Genomic DNA, 17,976 nt, shown 5'->3' on the forward strand with positions numbered 1-17,976 from the left:
TTAAAAGAAAGCGCTTCAGTATTTTTGGACCAAAGACAAACTACTTCTGCAGTTTGTGTTAATGTGAAATTGTGTCAACAATCCTGTACGCTTCAGTGCGTACAAACCTTTTTGTGCTTAAAGAGATCTTTTCACTCTTTCTGCATGCTACCACAATTATTTCAGACCGCAACCACTCAGCTGGTTTCTGGCCATGGGGTTGTGGTAGGATGCAGGAAAGTATTACCAGTTTTATCATGAATTAGGTGGTCTTCATGTCCCTCGGAGTTCTTCTGTAAAAGTAAACACAACAGAATCCTGCCAGCGAGAGGCAGAAGAGGTTAGAATGATGGAATTATCCAGCACGTATTTATCCAATGCTCTTTCCCTAGAGCACCAGAGGCTTTCCATGCACATTTATTCAGAGGGGGTTTTAGCACAAGTGGTACTAGCCCTATAGTAAGGGATGTCCACCAGAACAGGTTGGCCAGGGTAATGTGCTGGATTATCGGGATCATTTGGTGCACAGCATAGGAGTCAGTGTAGAGACAGACAAGAGAGGCGTTCTGTGCTTCTTGTTGGAAAACACTCCAGACAGCTCTCAGCTCCTTGACCTGAGAACTGCTTTCTCCCTCATTAATTAGTTCACCAGAGGAAATGTGGGGGGCTGCTGCCCTGTATGTCCACACCTTCCCTTCTCGTTTAGCAGAGGCATCAGTGAACCAAGAGTTTGCTGATTGTTCAGGGCAGAAAGGAGGGGCTACTTGGATTACAGAGGCAGGTTTGTCCTGGCTGCTGTCCAAGCTCTCAGTTTCTTGTATTGCCAAATTTTTCACAGCTCCTTCTGTTATTGTAAAGATGTTACAGTAATGTTCAATCTGAGCATACCACTTTCTTACCGAGGCCCTCTGGGCCACCCCGTCAGGAGGGGGGGTCCCAGTAGTGACTGTCTTAGTATCATTGAAAGGGCTTCTCAATACAATTGGTAGTTGTAGTGCAAGTCTTTCCACTTCAATGAGAGCCAGGCTGACCACAAACAATCCCTTTTCCCAGGTAGTGTACCTTTTCTCAGCATCTCTGAAACCACGGGAATAAAAACCAACAGGTCGTGTTGGACCCTCGGGTCCCCGCTGCCAAATGTGTACTGTCAATCCTGAGACAGCAAATCCCCATCCTACCTGAAAGGGGTCTGTAGGATGAACGAGACCCAGAGCTTGATGAGCTGTTACTTCAAAAATCAGCAATTGCAATGCTTCTTCCTGAGAAGAAGTCCAATCCCATTTTACTCCTTTCCTCAGCAAGTCCTAAAGGGGAACCAATGAGTTCTTCTGGTTACTAGGAAATCTGTCTGGTCTTTCTACAGGGGATACAGCTGCTGTAGTTTTCTGTAAGGCTATGGCAGTAGGTTTGAGTGTTTCTGGAAGCCCACAGATTAAAGGGGTCATTATTTCAGGCTTCACAGGTAATTTCATTGGGGATTCAAAGCCAGGAATTAATTTCTTTCTGTGAATCATTTGCAGACAAGTGGCTTTGGACACACTTTCTAGGAGTTGGTCAGGGGTGCTAATTATAGCTACAGGATCTCCCCTTTCCAAGGGGCTTGTTCTTCCAGCCCAAAAAGCCACACGTTGTGTCAGGGACCACGAGTCACGTTTATCTCCTGTTGTTAAGAAGACACCGTGTCCCCAGTACCCACTGGCTTCTTGTTCAGTTAATTTAATTTGATTGCCACCAGTGAAGGACACCTGGAAAACATATTCTGTTTTTGATTCGTATGGGAGGTGTCCATATTTTCTTTTAAGCTCAGCTAACTCGGTGGCAGTGTATGGTATGTGTTTGGTTGTGATGTGGGGTTCAAGATCATCATCACTGAGATAGTTATATTCTGTTTTAATTAAGGGTCTTAAATGAGAGCAGCAATGTTCCCCACAATTATTTCCTGCCTCAAGTTCTTTGTGAGGATAAACTTGGTTAATGTGAGGAGTTTCCTTTTCCTCTGTTTCTTTTAGTTTGTTGGTGAGCTTTGCATTTTTAATCTGTTCCTTTTTAAGGGCAGCTTGTAAAAAATTCGTTTATTCTTCATCTAATTGTTTTTGCAAAATTTCAACCAAATTTTGAAGGGAGTCTATTATTGCATTTCCTCACCTCTTCTCTCAAAGCGAGTTTCTACAGCTGCCATAAGACAAGCTCCCAAAACTGAGCACAAGATGGTTTTATTTCTGCCCAGTTTAAATTTTGTATCATGTTGTAAAAAACATATTCTATCAACCACATTATCCAAATTAAACCAGTTACTTTGTGCCCATTCTTCTCCTCCTGGAGAAGGTTTGGCATTGTATTTAGCTAGTAGAGCATAAAATTCATCTTTAGCTTTAGCATTAAGATTATTACTCATTTTGTGAAGGGACCAAAACCACGGCAGGGAGGTACAAACTTAAGTTACACAAAGCACACAGCCTTCGCTGTGTCACCCTTCTCTTCCCTGGGTGAGTGAAGAGACAAAATCTGCCTGGAGGCTCTGCTTAGTTTCCTCATGTTGTCCCTTCCTTCCCAGACAGTTCAAACATAAAACAACACAGTGTCCCGCCTTTTGCACTAAGAGATCTTTTGCAATTTCTGAAGACAGTGTGGGTGCTTTTTTCGCCTAGGCAATGTGCAGTCTGCAGGAAATTCGAATCTCCCCCCTTGCTTTCTAGACCATGCTCCGTTTTTTGGACTGGCAGGCTAGGTGCGGCTGGAGAGAAACGTCCTTCCCCTGTTACAGACTACACAGAACCTGCACCTTTCTGCCTGGACAGAAATCCTGTCCGTGACGCCAATTTAATGTCACGATGCGCTTATAGCGGGGTGTCGTGATGGTTCGTTAGCCGATCCCAAAGTGCAAAAGACAAACAGCAGGGGACTATCAGTTTAATCACAACAGATGCACCTTTATAAAGGGCCAAAAAACAATAAATGCGATAGTGGGGTCAGAAAAGAAAGAAAAAGGAGAGCGAGAGAGAGAGAGAAGGGGGGATGGGAATAGCTGCCAACACAGGCCAGGTCCTCAGTGGTCCGGACGATGGGGATCCGTCTTGTTGTGTTGGGGAGAGTCTCCGAAATCCTACCCAACCCAGGGGTCCAGTTATACTTTACAGAAAGAAAAGGGGGGAACATGCAGAACAATGAGAGTCTATTGAAATTGCTATGGGGGGAACAGGTGTATCTACAGAAAATCATCCAGGCTGAACAAACACAATAATGAATAAGTCCATTGAAGTTACTGGAGAAGAACAGGTCATGTCATTCCCCCCCCACCACTCTCTGTAGTAGGGGTCTCAGTCTCAGTCCTTGGGGAGAGGGTTCTTGATCTCCGTCTGTCACGGTGGTAAGAAGGCAGATGAGGGATCTTTAGTGAGAGACCACCAGAGTCACCCCAACAGTTCATTTGGCTTAAAGGTGGAGAGTGAAGCAGGAATTGCAGAGGGCCGCTCTGTGCTGTGTCCACGCTGGGTCTTCGCCAAGTCCTTGCCAACTTCTTGCCAAGTTCTTGCCGGGCCTTGTTCGGAACAGAACGTAACGGTGCAGCGGCTGCACCTGCACTGTTGCCTTCTCCAAGCCGGAACTGCAGTGGGGAAAGGGAGTTCTTTCTTGTGGCAATCGGCAGTCAAATGAGTGAGGGTCTTCAGACGGCCTCTTACAGGTTGCAGCTGGGTTGTTGTGCCTCTGGGGCTGTTTATCAGCCCCATCAGGCCCCAAGGCCACACAGCCCTTCCCTTCCCTTCCCTTCCCTTCCCTTCCCTTCCCTTCCCTTCCCTTCCCTTCCCTTCCCTTCCCTTCCCTTCCCTTCCCTTCCCTTCCCTTCCCTTCCCTTCCCTTCCCTTCCCTTCCCTTCCCTTCCCTTCCCTTCCCTTCCCTTCCCTTCCCTTCCCTTCCCTTCCCTTCCCTTCCCTTCCCTTCCCTTCCCTTCCCTTCCCTTCCCTTCCCTTCCCTCCCTCGCCCAGAGGAGCAGACCCTGTGCAGCACCCTGGATTGGTGATGGCCCATCAATTAGGTCCTACCAACTGTGTGTTAATTGGGGAGGAGCTTTGTTTTGCCTGCTGGCATTGCTGCTCAGGCTGTGTCTTTGCAGATGTTCTTGATGGCTTCTCTCTTTTCCTGGGCATGCTACAGGAGGATGTCCAGGCCCAGATGATCCCACTGAAGGAGATGTGCCCTCAGCCCAGGGATGCTCAGCATGGGCTCCCCCAGCCCCTCAGGGCCCCGCCGCTGGTCACAGCAGCCCCTGCCTGGCTCCTGCCTGCCCTCACCGTGGGCATCCATGGCTGCTCCTGGCCATGGAACTCAGCCAGTGCTGGTGCCGGCTGGGCTTTGCTGTTGGAAACACCTGGACATATCTCTGACAACTCTTATTACTTTATTTGAACATAAAATGTGGGCCAAGCCCTGCCCTGACAGGTGCGGCCTGCCCACCTTCAGTCATGCTAGGGGAACAGGACCAGGGGGCTCAGGGGCAGAGGGTCTCGTTGTGGAGGGGTTTGTTTTGGGAATGGCTCAAGATGGTGCAGAAGCTGCGGCAGGGCAGATGGGGACAGACGTGAAGAGCTGGAAACACGGGTCAAGTTCTCTCTGCCGGAGTTGTTAGGCTCGTCTCCTGGAGATGCACAGCAGCACCTTGGGAGAGAGCAGTGGCTGAGGCCCCAGCTGCCAGTGGCACACAGGGAGCCTCCTGCACAGCAGGGCCCAGAGCTGGCAGGGCTCCCCAGCACGGCTGGAGCGGCTGGCACACCTTGGCCCAGCTGGACAGCTGCCCCTCAAGGCCCCGGCGAGCAGGGGACGGCTCTGGGCAGGCTCCCTGGCCAGGAGCGGGCCCCAGAGCGCCTCTGCCTTTCAGGGGCAATCTCGTCCTTGCTCTTTCTCCTCCCCACCTTGCTCTGCCTCTGCCCTGTGCCCCTGGGGCTGCTCTTGGCCAGGCAGCCTCAGTGGGAGCCAGCACTGGCTGCAGCCCCAGCGGGACCCGCAGGACAAGCCTCAGCAATGAAGAGGCCAAGGAAAGCACTGGGCAGAGCAGAGCCCTCAGCCGAGTTCTTTGGACAGCTATGGACTGGCCACAGCTCCACTGCAGCCTCACTGGGATTCTTCCCTGATTTTTAGCAGCCTTTAAAGGAAGCTGTTTGAGATTGAGATCAGCAAAACACTCACCATTTTCTGTTCCAGCAATACCAGATTCCGACAGAGCACATCATCAGGCCAAGTGCTGCACCAGCCACAATGACCATCAACTTCATCAAACAAGATGTTCCCCGGCAGAAATCTCTTCTCATGCTTTTCCAGATTTTGTCAGCACGTGTTGAGGTGCCAGCTGCATCTTGGGAGCAATGGGGAGCGTGAGCCATTGCTATGCTGCACTGCTGAGCTGGCAGCAGGGTGGATACGGCCAGGACATTCTCGCTCTCTGTTTCCCCCCGAGCTGGGGCCTGCAGGCACCTTGCTGCCTCTTGGCACAGGACTGCTCAGTGCCCAAAGCCCTGAGTCTGCATGCAATAATTCCTCTGTGCTGTGCTGTGCTGCTCCCAGCAATACTTGTCAAAGAGGTGGATAAAGACAAGGAAAATGCCCAGAGTTTTGGAGCTGCTCCAAAACTCCACCCTCCAGCAAACAGGTGCCTCTCTGCATCTCCCCAGAGAGTAGGAAACTGCAGGCATCTCAGGCCCATGGTGCAGCTGGGGCTCCCTGTCAGCTGGTGCCAAATGCCTTCCTGCAGAGGCTGGGGAGAAGCTGCAGCCAGGCCAGGCTGGGAAACAGCCCTGCAGGCCGTGAGAGCAGCAGCGGGGCAGCGAGGCTGCCATGGATCCCTTCCTGCTGTGCCAGGCACGGCCTGTCCAGATCTGCAGGGACAGCCCCCAGCTGCTGAGTCCCAGGGGAAGGGGGAGGGAAATGCACCCACCATGCTGTCTCTCCAGATCACTCAGGATTTCTTCAGGATGTTTTGATTCCTCCCTGGATTTACTCCTTCCTATATGTTTGTTCTTTCCTCTCAGGGGACCTTAAGAGAAATATTTCCATTTCCCAGGCATGGATACCACAAAACCCGTGCTCAGCCTGTGGAGTCAGCAGGGACACACTACTCACCCCTGTGATGGAAGCTGGGCTTGCGAGCAACATGCACCAAAGGACCTGAGAAAGTCTTCTCTGCAGCCACACCTGTAACTCAACAGCCACAGAAGCCTCTGTCATCTCTGCAGATCTGCACGGGCAGCACTGAGCCCCAGGAGCGGTGAGGGGATGGCCCAGGGCGAGGGCACACACGTGCGTGGTTCTGTCCTGGCACCTGCAGCGATGCCCCCCTGGCCGAGCTTTGGGCTCTGAGCTGGCAGCTCTCGCAGGGGGAAAGGCCTTGACCTACCCTCACCATCTCCCAGAGGCTCAGTAATGGCTATGGGTTGGGAATCCAGATCCTCTTCATCCTCACGTTCAGCTGCAAAGAAAGGCAGGACAGAACACCTCCGGGGACACTGCTGAAGATTCTCCTTCAGGCTGCAGTGGCAGTGAGTGCCCCTGGGCGATTGGAGCCCTCCAAGGCATTCCCTCAGCTCTGCCTTCCACTCAGGAGCAGGGGCAGGGGGACCACATGCCAGTGCTGGCCCCGCACTGGGATGGAAGGAGCCCCTTGTGGGGCAGTCAGGGGAGAAAGGACTCCCTGGAGCTGCCAGCAGCTCTAAACCCAGCCGCAGACAGGGCCAGGGCTTGACAGCAGCAGCAGGAGCAGCTCAGGCTCCCTGGGGCAGGCAAAGGAGCTGAGAAAGGCTCAGCCCCGGGACACAGCCCTGGGCACGGCCCTTCCCTCTCTGCTCTTCTCTGGGGCTGCACACAGCACACGGAAGGACACACTGGCATTGCACATGGGTGGAAGATGGACAGCTAAATGCTCCTTCCTCCCACTGACAGTGATCCTCCTGTGGGATTACTGTTGGGCACAGGAGTAGGAATTTGGGGGACAGGATTTCTAGAATCCATCAAACTTCAAAGGATCTTAAAGGAAATCACACATAAATATTCCTCTGGACAATGATTTCTCTGTTAGGAAAGGGTTGCTGATAACCTACCTTCACCAGACTTCAAGATCCTTAAACCGTGGTTTATCACTCTTTCCAAACACTTCAAGTTACGGTCCCAATCTAGAAAGGAGCACAGATGGGAAATGTTCCATGGTGTGCTGGGATCCCCCTTCTATGAGGAAGTGAGCACTGCAAGGGGCTCAGGTAATGCTGTGAGCCCGCACTGCCAAGCAGCAGAGAGGGCAGCTCAAGGCTCAGCAGGGCTCAGGCCCAGAGGCACAGCAATTACCTCCTGTGACTGTGCCTGGCAGCGCCTCCCTTCCTGCAGCAGAGGCTGCCAATGAGCCACTGCTTCCTCTGGGAAACTCAGCCTTCAGCACAGCCTCTCCTTCCATCTCTGGGGAAAGGAAAAGAGACAGCTGGATCATTTGGGCTGTTCCCCAGCAGGAAGGTGGCATCTTCAGGAGGCAAAGCTTGTCTCAGTCATGGCTGAGATTCAGGATAAAGACCAGGTTACTGGGGCTGCTGCAGGGCCCACCCTCCTTAAAACATCTGCCCCTCCAGATGTGCTCAGTGACTGGGAAATTGCAGGGGATTTCAGGGTGTGCATGAGCCATGGTGCAGTTGGGGCTCCCTGTCAGCTGGTGCCAAATGCCTTCCTGCAGAGGCTGGGGAGAAGCTGCAGCCAGGCCAGGCTGGGAAACAGCCCTGCAGGCCGTGAGAGCAGCAGCGGGGCAGCGAGGCTGCCATGGATCCCTTCCTGCTGTGCTAGGCAGGGTCTGTCCAGATGTGCAGGGAAAGCCCCCGGCTGCTGAGTCCCAGGGGAAGGGGGAGAGGGAGGGAAATGCACCCACCACGGCGTCTCTCCAGATCACTCAGCATCTTCTCTATGTGTTTGTATGTCTCTAGAGCCTTACTGTTTCCTGTAGGTTTGTTCCTCCCTCTCAGAGGACCTTAAGAGGAGTATTTGCATTTCAGATGGATGGATCCCACAAAACCATGGCTCAGCCTGTGGTGTCATCGGGGACACACTACTCACCCCTGCGATGGGAGCCGGACTTGTGTTCAGCAACCAGGAAAGGAGCCTGAAATGTCCTCCCTGCAGACGCACCTGCAACTCAATAGCCACAGAAGCTTCTGCCACCTGGTTCCTGCCAGGTTGTCAGTGATTATTCTTTTAGGAACATTATCAGTATACCTGCATGAGACTTAAGAGGCTGGAAATCTTCATGGAGCCAAGCTGCTGGAGAAGCCTTCCTAGCATGCTCATCTAGAAGGGAGCACAGATGAGAACCAGTTCCTTGTGTGCTGGCATCCCCCTCTGTCTGTGGGAACTTGGCACTGCAAGGGGCTCAGGGAAGGCCATGGGAGCCAGATGTGAAAGGACAAGGCCAAAGCTGCACAGGGGCCTGGGGAGCTCTGGGCTGTCTCTTGGCCGGTCTCCACACTTTGGCAGGCCCTGTGCCACATCCCTGGGAGGGCAGCTGGAGCAGCCCATGGGCCACGGGATTTCACTCCCTCCCACAGAGGAAACCCTCCCTAAACCCCAGGGGAAAACCATCCCCAGCGCTTCCCCGGAGAGCAGGGAGCGCTGTCCTGGGAAAGGGGAGCCAGGCTGCCGGCTCACCTGCTCCCCGCGCTTGCAATGGAGCAGCCTGGGCAGCCCTGGCAGGCAGGGCCACGGCCAGGAGGAGCAGGAGGAGGAGGCGCAGAGCAAGGGCCATGGTGCCTTGCCCTGTGCCAGTCCCGCCGCTCTTGCTGCCACCACTGTCCTGACACCGCTGTCCCAATGTCAGCACCACTGCTGCCACCGCCGCTGCTGCCGCAGCAGTTGTGCTCAAGGACTGCCTGCTCGGGCGTTGTGGTGCTCTGCAACCACGGAGCTCTGGGACCTCTGTGACCTCAGAGCCTGCTCTGACTTTAGCCTGCTGCGACCCCAGAGCCTGCTGGGACCTCATGGCCTTAGCTGTACCCCACAGTGTACCCTCTTCTGTACAAATGGACTGCCCTGAGTGTAAATATTTTGCTTCATCCAAGGGCCATTGCTCAGCAAAACCTTTATTTTGCCTGCTGACATTGCTGGTCAGACTGTGTCCCTGCAGATGCTCTTGATTGTTGCAGTACGAATTTCATTTACTGTTTCCTTCTTAGGTGGTTCGTTCTGTTGTACCCCCATGTTCTCCCCGAGTTTGTTCACCCCTGGCTTTTACCCTCCCTCAAAGCTGACCCCCATGCTATTCCCCGCCCCTTGTTCCAGCTCTTTCCCTGCCTGTCATAGCCACCCAGCCCCTTGGTCCCCGAACCTTCCCTGGAAATTTCCCATTGGGCCAATCCCAGATTGCAACACCTTTTTGGGATGCCCCAGTTCCTCAAGGTCCCATTGGCCCGTGTGACCCATCCTCTCCACCCTCCTACCCCAATGGGCTCCAGACACTGGATGTGATCCCCTCACTCCTCCCCTGAGGATTCCCTCTTGGTGAGCTGTTTGTATCCACCCCTTCACTTGTATCTTGCACAGGAGTGCCGTGGGCTCTCTGTTTCTGCTCTCTTCACCTGAAATAAACTCTTTCTTGTGGAACCTCAAGACGGAGAGCTGCCTCCTCTCTCCTCTGCCCGGTCCCTGTTGTGGCTTGTGTCGGGTTGTAAGAGGCAGTCTGAAGACCCTCACTAATTTGCCTGCCGATTGCCACGAGAAGGAACTCCCTTCCCCCACTGCAGTTCCGGCTTGGAGAAGGCAACAGTGCAGGTGCAGCCGCTGCACCGTTACGTTCTGTTCCCAAAGAGGCCCAGCAAGAACTTGGCAAAAAGTTAGCAAGGACTTGGCAAAGACCCAGCGTGGACCCAGCACAGAGCGGCCCTCTGCAATTCCTGCTTTACTCTCCACCTTTAAGCCAAATGAACTGTTGGGGTGACTCTGGTGGTCTCTCACTGAAGACCCCTCATCTGCCTCCTTACCACCGTGACAGACGGAGATCAAGAACCCTCTCCCCAAGGACTGAGACTGAGACCCCTACCACAGAGAGTGGTGGGAGGGGAATGACATGACCTGTTCTCCTCCAGTAACTTCAATGGACTTATTCATCATTGTGTTTGTTCTGCCTGGATGATTTTCTGTAGATACACCTGTTCCCCCCATAGCAATTTCAATAGACTCTCATTGTTCTGCATGTTCCCCCCTTTCCCCCTGTGGACTATAACTGGACCCCTGGGTTAGGTAGGACTTTGGAGACTCTCCCCAATACAGCAAGACGGATCCCCATCGTCCGGACCACTGAGGACCTCGCCTGTGTTGGTAGCTGTTCTTATCCCCCCCCCCCCCCCCTTACTCTCTCTCTCTCTCTCTCTCTCTCCTTTTTCTTTCTTTTCTGACCCCACTATCGCATTTATTGTTTTTTGGCCCTTAATAAAGGTGCATCTGTTGTGATTAAACTGATAGTCCCCTGCTGTTTGTCTTTTGCACTTTGGGATCGGCTAACGAACCATCACGACACCCCGCTATAAGCGCATCGTGACATTAAATTGGCGTCACGGACAGGATTTCTGTCCAGGCAGAAGGGTGCAGGTTCTGTGTAGTCTGTAACAGGGGAAGGACGTTTCTCTCCAGCTGCACCTAGCCTGCCAGCCCAAAAAACTGAGCATGGTCTAGAAAGCAAGGGTGGAGATTCGACTTTCCCGCAGACTGCACATTGCCTGGGCGAAAAAAGCACCCACACTGTCTTCAGAAATTGCAAAAGATCTCTTAGTGCAAAAGGCGGGACACTGTGTTGTTTTATGTTTGAACTCTCTGGGAAGGAAGAGACAACTTGAGGAAACTAAGCAGAGCCTCCCAGGCAGGTTTTGTCTCTTCACTCACCCAGGGAAGAGAAGGGTGACACAGCGAAGGCTGTGTGCTTTGTGTAACTTAAGTTTGTACCTCCCTGCCGTGGTTTTGGTCCCTTCACAAAATGAGTAATAATCTTAATGCTAAAGCTAAAGATGAATTTTATGCTCTACTAGCTAAATACAATGCCAAACCTTCTCCAGGAGGAGAAAAATGGGCACAAAGTAACTAGTTTAATTTGGATAATGTGGTTGATAGAATATGTTTTTTACAACATAATACAAAATTTAAACTGGGCAGAAATAAAACCATCTTATGCTCAGTTTTGGGAGCTTGTCTCATGGCAGCTGTAGAAACTCACTTTAAGAGAAGAGGTGAGGAAATGCAATAATAGACTCCTTTCAAAACCTAGTTGAAATTTTGCAAAAACAATTAGATGAAGAATAAAAGTAATTTTTTACAAGCTGCCCTTAAAAAGGAACAGATTAAAAATGCAAAGCTCACCAACAAACTAAAAGAAACAGAGGAAAAGGAAACTCCTCACATTAACCAAGTTTATCCTCACAAAGAACTTGAGGCAGTAAATAATTGTGGGGAACATTGCTGCTCTCATTTAAGACCCTTAATTAAAACAGAATATAACTATCTCAGTGATGATGATCTTGAACCCCACATCACAACCAAACACATACCATACACTGCCACCGAGTTAGCTGAGCTTAAAAGAAAATATGGATGCCTCCCATACGAATCAAAAACAGAATATGTTTTCCAGGTGTCCTTCACCGGTGGCAATCAAATTAAATTAGCTGAACAAGAAGCCAGTGGGTACTGGGGACACGGTGTCTTCTTAACAACAGGAGATAAACGTGACTCGTGGTCCCTGACACAATGTGTGGCTTTTTGGGCTGGGGGAACAAGCCCCTTGGAAAGGGGAGATCCTGTAGCTATAATTAGCACCCCTGACCAACTCCTAGAAAGTGTGTCCAAAGCCACTTGTCTGCAAATGATTCACAGAAAGAAATTAATTCCTGGCTTTGAATCCCCAATGAAATTACCTGTGAAGCCTGAAATAATGACCCCTTTAATTTGTGGGCTTCCAGAAACACTCAAACCTACTGCCATAGCCTTACAGAAAACTACAGCAGCTGTATCCCCTGTAGAAAGACCAGACAGATTTCCTAGTAACCAGAAGAACTCATTGGTTCCCCTTTATGACTCGCTGAGGAAAGGAGTAAAATGGGATTGGACTCCTTCTCAGGAAGAAGCATTGCAATTACTGATTTTTGAAGCAACTGCTCATCAAGCACTGGGCCCTATTCATCCTTCAGACCCCTTTCAGGTAGAATGGGGATTTGCTGTCTCAGGATTGACAGTACACATTTGGCAGCGGGGACCCGAGGGTCCAACAAGGCCTGTTGGTTTTTATTCCCGTGGTTTCAGAGATGCTGAGAAAAGGTACACTACCTGGGAAAAGGGATTGTTTGTGGTCAGCCTGGCTCTCATGGAAGTGGAAAGACTTGCACTACAACTACCAATTGTATTGAGAAGCCCTTTCAATGATACTAAGACAGTCACTACTGGGACCCCCCCTCCTGACGGGGTGGCCCAGAGGGCCTCGGTAAGAAAGTGGTATGCTCAGATTGAACATTACTGTAACATCTTTACAATAACAGAAGGAGCTGTGAAAAATTTGGCAATACAAGAAACTGAGAGCTTGGATAGCAGCCAGGACAAACCTGCCTCTGTAATCCAAGTAGCCCCTCCTTTCTGCCCTGAACAATCAGCAAACTCTTGGTTCACTGATGCCTCTGCTAAACGAGAAGGGAAGGTGTGGACATACAGGGCAGCAGCCCCCCACATTTCCTCTGGTGAACTAATTAATGAGGGAGAAAGCAGCTCTCAGGTCAAGGAGCTGAGAGCTGTCTGGAGTGTTTTCCAACAAGAAGCACAGAACGCCTCTCTTGTCTGTCTCTACACTGACTCCTATGCTGTGCACCAAATGATCCTGATAATCCAGCACATTACCCTGGCCAACCTGTTCTGGTGGACATCCCTTACTATAGGGCTAGTACCACTTGTGCTAAAACCCCCTCTGAATAAATGTGCATGGAAAGCCTCTGGTGCTCTAGGGAAAGAGCATTGGATAAATACGTGCTGGATAATTCCATCATTCTAACCTCTTCTGCCTCTCTCTGGCAGGATTCTGTTGTGTTTACTTTTACAGAAGAACTCCGAGGGACATGAAGACCACCTAATTCATGATAAAACTGGTAATACTTTCCTGCATCCTACCACAACCCCATGGCCAGAAACCAGCTGAGTGGTTGCGGTCTGAAATAACTGTGGTAGTATGCAGAAAAAGTGAAAAGATCTCTTTAAGCGTAAAAAAGGTTTGTACGCACCAAAGCGTACAGGATTGTTGGCACAATTTCACATTAACACAAACTGCAGAAGTAGTTTGTCTTTGGTCCAAAAATACTGAAGCGCTTTATTTTAAGTTTAAAGTATTGATTTAAATACTGGGGAGAACTTGATGTTAATGTTGTGATACCTACCATCCAACCACCAGTTATGCTTACCCCAAAAATTTCTATAGTTGGACCATATATAATCAGGAAAACTGGCCAACAACAAATATTGTTCAATCCAGCATGGTCTCTTAAGCAAGTTAAATTGCTAATGCAAAGCAATGTCTCTGAAATTCAGCCAGCTTGTTCACCTTTCTTGCAAACTTCTTTCCAGGGGTGGACGACCTGGTTACGACAGTGGAACCCTTCTAAAACACGGATGCCAAGAGACATAACTGGTGTTGTGGGAACAGGATTGGGAATTCTAAATAGTATTAATTCAGAAGTATTATTGAATAAATTGGCTGCTACAACTAAAGATTTGACCCAATTACAACAACCATTGCAATTGTCCTTATCGGCCTTGGGAACGCATCAGTGGCTGCTAACAAACATATTACCAAATTGGGAAAAGGTAAATATGAATGACCACAAATTGATAATTGATGCACTCAATGCTACACAAAGCAACGTTTCCTTAGCCCTTAGCTGCATCCAGGCACAATTATGGATGCAGTCAGTTGCTGCTTCAATTATAAGAGAAGGCGAAGAAGGCACGTTTCCTATGGAAATTCGGAAAATAGTTTGGGACAGTGCCACTGACTTTGAAAAAGATTTCCAATCCTGGTAGAATTTGGTGAACTTTACTTATGACCCCACTGCAAACTTAGCCACAGCTTTTGTGTTAACCATACGCAATGCCTCCGTGCATTCAATATTCCCCATTATTGCATTAGGATTGACTCATGATGGAGCCACTCTCTATCCTTCCGAGCATAGAGAACGGGCCCGACAAATTGATGATAAACGGCAAACTGTTAACTTAGAATCTTGTATTGTCTGAGAACAACAAGGGTTCATCTGTGAAGACAATGCAATTATAGCTCAGGATATTTGTCTGGACACTGAAAAAAATATCTGTCACTTTGAAATCCATCCTAATGAAACTCCTAAAACATTCCTTGTATATATAGGCAATGGATGTGCATGCTTTAGAACTGCTTGTAACACAGTGTATGTAGAAGACACAGTAGCAGATACTAAAAATCATTCAAATTTTTGTGCTTACAATTTCACTAAAATTACAGGATGTGATTTTTCTTTTGAAGCTCTAGTTACTTCATATCAACTTTTAGAATCTAATTACACGCTGATTCATAAGCTATTGCCTACCCCCATTGGAATGAATCTTACTCTGGTAAGGCAATTGTTGCTTCACCAGGACTTAATTGAAATCTTAGGAAAAATCAAGGAGAATGGACAGAAAACACTGGTAACTATTCATCATGATGTACAAGAAATACATCGGGTTATAGAAAGGGTGAAAAGTGATGCAGAACATAGGTGGTGGGATACACTTTTTGGGTGGTCACCTACTGCTACAGGTATCCTGAACAAATTGTGTCATCCCATTGTTGTCCTTTTGATTTTAGTTTAGATTGGCTTTGCTTTATCAGCAATCTTGCTTATTATGAATTGGAGAATGATAAAACAATTAACAAAATTGACAGCTATAATTAATGCACACCACTTGGCCGATGTGCTTTATACTATAGACATCCCCAGGACTATAGACACAAAGCAATTATAAGATTAGAAGATTGTTTGTTTTAGTCACTTAGAAAACCTGATTTGAATTCTTAAAGATTGTTTTATTAGTTTATTATTAAAGAATTGTTTTATTATTATTTAATCAACTCATTGTTTATTGATTAGAAAATTGTTCCAATTATTATTGATTCAATTTATACTAATTATTGTTATTGTTTTACTATTTTCCCAGTTCTTTTTTCCCCTCCTTTTTCTTTTCTTTTTCCCTTCTCTGGGATATGCTGCCAACACTAGACGAGTCCTGAAGACTTCACAATGACACTACAGAATCCTGCTGAAGATCTCTTGAGGGCAATCGTCAGTCACGGGGTGGTTAAGAGGCAATCTGAAGACCCTCACTCATTTGCCTGCCGATTGCCACGAGAAGGAACTCCCTTCCCCCACTGCAGTTCCGGCTTGGAGAAGGCAACAGTGCAGGTGCAGCCACCTTTACCATTACGTTCTGTTCCGAAGGAAGCCTGGCAAGAACTTGGCAAAAAGTTGGCAAGGACTTGGCAAAGACCCAGCGTGGACCCAGCACAGAGCGGCCTTCTGCAATTCCTGCTTCACTCTCCACCTTTAAGCCAAATGAACTGTTGGGGTGACTCTGGTGGTCTCTCACTGAAGACCCCTCATCTGCCTCATTACCACCGTGACAGACGGAGATCAAGAACCCTCTCCCCAAGGACTGAGACTGAGACCCCTACCACAGAGAGTGGTGGGAGGGGAATGACATGACCTGTTCTTCTCCAGTAACTTCAATGGACTTATTCTTCATTGTGTTTGTTCTGCCTGGATGATTTTCTGTAGATACACCTGTTGCCCCCATAGCAATTTCAATAGACTCTCATTGTTCTGCATGTTTCCCCCTTTCCCTCTGTGGACTGTAACTGGACCCCAGGGTTGGGTAGGATTTCAGAGGCTCTCCCCAACACAACGAGACGGATCCCCATCGTCCAGACCACTGAGGACCTCGCCTGTGTTGGTAGCTATTCCCATCCCCCCTTCTCTCTGTCTCTCTCCTTTTTATTTCTTTTCTGACCCCACTATCACATTTATTGTATTTTGGCCCTTAATAAAGGTGCATATGTTGTGATTAAACTGATAGTCCCTTGCTGTTAGTCTTTTGCACTTTGGGATCAGCTAACGAACCATCATGACACCCTGCTATAAGCAGATCGTGACACTGGCGCCTTAGAGCAAGAGCCTCTCAAGGTTCTGCCTCTGGTAAATGCCCATAGCGAGGCAGTTCCCCACTCCTGGTGTGGCGCCGGAGTTCTGAGAGCTCGACTGAGTTCTGGTAGTGACTTCACCAATCTACAGAACGTCCTTTCTTCAGTGCCTGCTCTGGTGCCCTGCCATCTCACACACCAGAGCGTGATTCACATACTGCAGCCCAGAGTTCGGTTTTTGCAACATTGAAATGGGTGTGGTCAGCAGGATTGATGGGGATAAATCGCTGCAAAACTAAACAAAATGTGTGCACCATCCCAGGCTGGACTTGAATAGGCACAGGAATTTTGGAAAGATGAGGACAAGATAGCAGACAACAATGTAAAAATCAGCTGAAAATAAAAGGAGGAAAGGATGAAGGTGTGATTTGTGCACAATTGGGGGTTTATTTTTCTTGGGTGCAAAGAAAAATCAGAAGGTCCTAAGTGCCAAAAAGACTGGAAATGTGGAATTTCCTCCATAGTAGAGTGGTAAAACAATTTTATTGTGCTGGAACAGTGGCAGTTTGAGCTAGTGCCTCTGGGGGACCCTGAACAAAGAACCTCTTGGCTTTTATACCCTCCCAGCTGAAGTGTGATAGTCTGGGGCCTTCCTGCTGTGTCCGAGTGGCCGGTCACTGGCTGGCACCACAGGTCCCCAGGTCCTCTGCTGAGCCATCCCTCTCCTACAGTCAAGTTCAGTCCGTCACATTTGGCTTTTCTCTCTGATCCACCACCAGGACCACACGAGCTCATCATGCTGAGGATGTAAAAATGCCTGTTCTTGCTGGAACATTGCTGTTGCGTGACACCCTGCAGGCAGAGCGGGCAGCTGTAGGGATGTTGACTTGTTTCCCTGGTGCCAGCCGTGCAGCATGCATCAGAGCTCCTGGGTGTTGGTGCTCGCTGGGACACGGCCCGGCACCACGGGGAGTTACAAAGCGTCTTCAAGGAATCCCCACAGGTTAAACCACATGATTTAGCCTGGGATTTTAAGTTGTTTCTCAACTTGAAGAGAGCCTAAACAAGTCTGTAAAAGGCCTAAACAAGTCTCCTATGAATTCTCTCCCTGGCAAGTTCAGTTCCAGCCCCGAATGGCCCTCAGCATTCTCAAGGCAGCGGCAGGAGCCGGGTGCTGACCCAGAGCCCCGTTGGGCAGGGAGAGCGCGGCACAGAGCGAGCCCTTGCCGCCCGGGATGGCCACAGGCCCAGGAGAGCCGGGGGGGGCAGCGCCAGAGCCCTGCTCAGGGCCCCCCTGGCTCCTCTGGCATCGGTTCTGTCTCCTCGGGCGCTGAGCGGTGCCGGTCCCGCCGCTCTGCCTGCAGGGCTGTCTGTGCCAGGCCCTGATGGAGGCAGGGCCAGTGCCCTCCATGCCTCAGAGGGAACCTAAATTATCCCTGTGTGTGTGACAAGGGACCCTATCCCCTCAGTCACCTTATGGGGTCTCCAAGTCCCTGCGTGACTTATGGGGAAATGTCTTGGTAAAAAACAACCACAGCCCTCCCTGCCAGCCCTATGCCCTTCCTTTCCCTCAGTTTATTGCTGACCATGACATTGCATGGAATGGGAGATCCCTTGGGTCAGTCCAGCCCAGCTGTCCCCTCCCTGTGCCCTCAGGAACACTTGCCCATCCCCACCCATTGCCTGGGGGAATTGCAGACATGCCCTGGGCATGGCAGGGGCAGGGCAGGGCTGGATATGGCAGGGCAGGGCCCGGGGGGCAGCGAGATGGGAGTGTGCAGCCTGCAGGGACACAGCAGCAGCTGTGG

General features: G+C 49.8%; 1 protein-coding gene across 1 annotated transcript; it reads right to left on the bottom strand.

The window, feature by feature from the left end:
* Positions 1-1,283: 1,283 nt before the first annotated feature.
* Positions 1,284-4,281, bottom strand: LOC140681147 (uncharacterized). The gene is made up of 2 exons (XM_072920515.1): positions 4,269-4,281; positions 1,284-1,930 (listed from the first exon to the last, which is right to left on the bottom strand). The coding sequence occupies exons 1-2, from the start codon at positions 4,279-4,281 to the stop codon at positions 1,284-1,286; spliced, it is 660 nt and encodes a 219-aa protein (XP_072776616.1).
* Between the last annotated feature and the right edge of the window lie 13,695 nt (positions 4,282-17,976).

Source organism: Taeniopygia guttata, chromosome 32 (genome assembly GCF_048771995.1).
Source record: "Taeniopygia guttata chromosome 32, bTaeGut7.mat, whole genome shotgun sequence".
Taxonomy (NCBI): Eukaryota; Metazoa; Chordata; class Aves; order Passeriformes; family Estrildidae; genus Taeniopygia; species Taeniopygia guttata.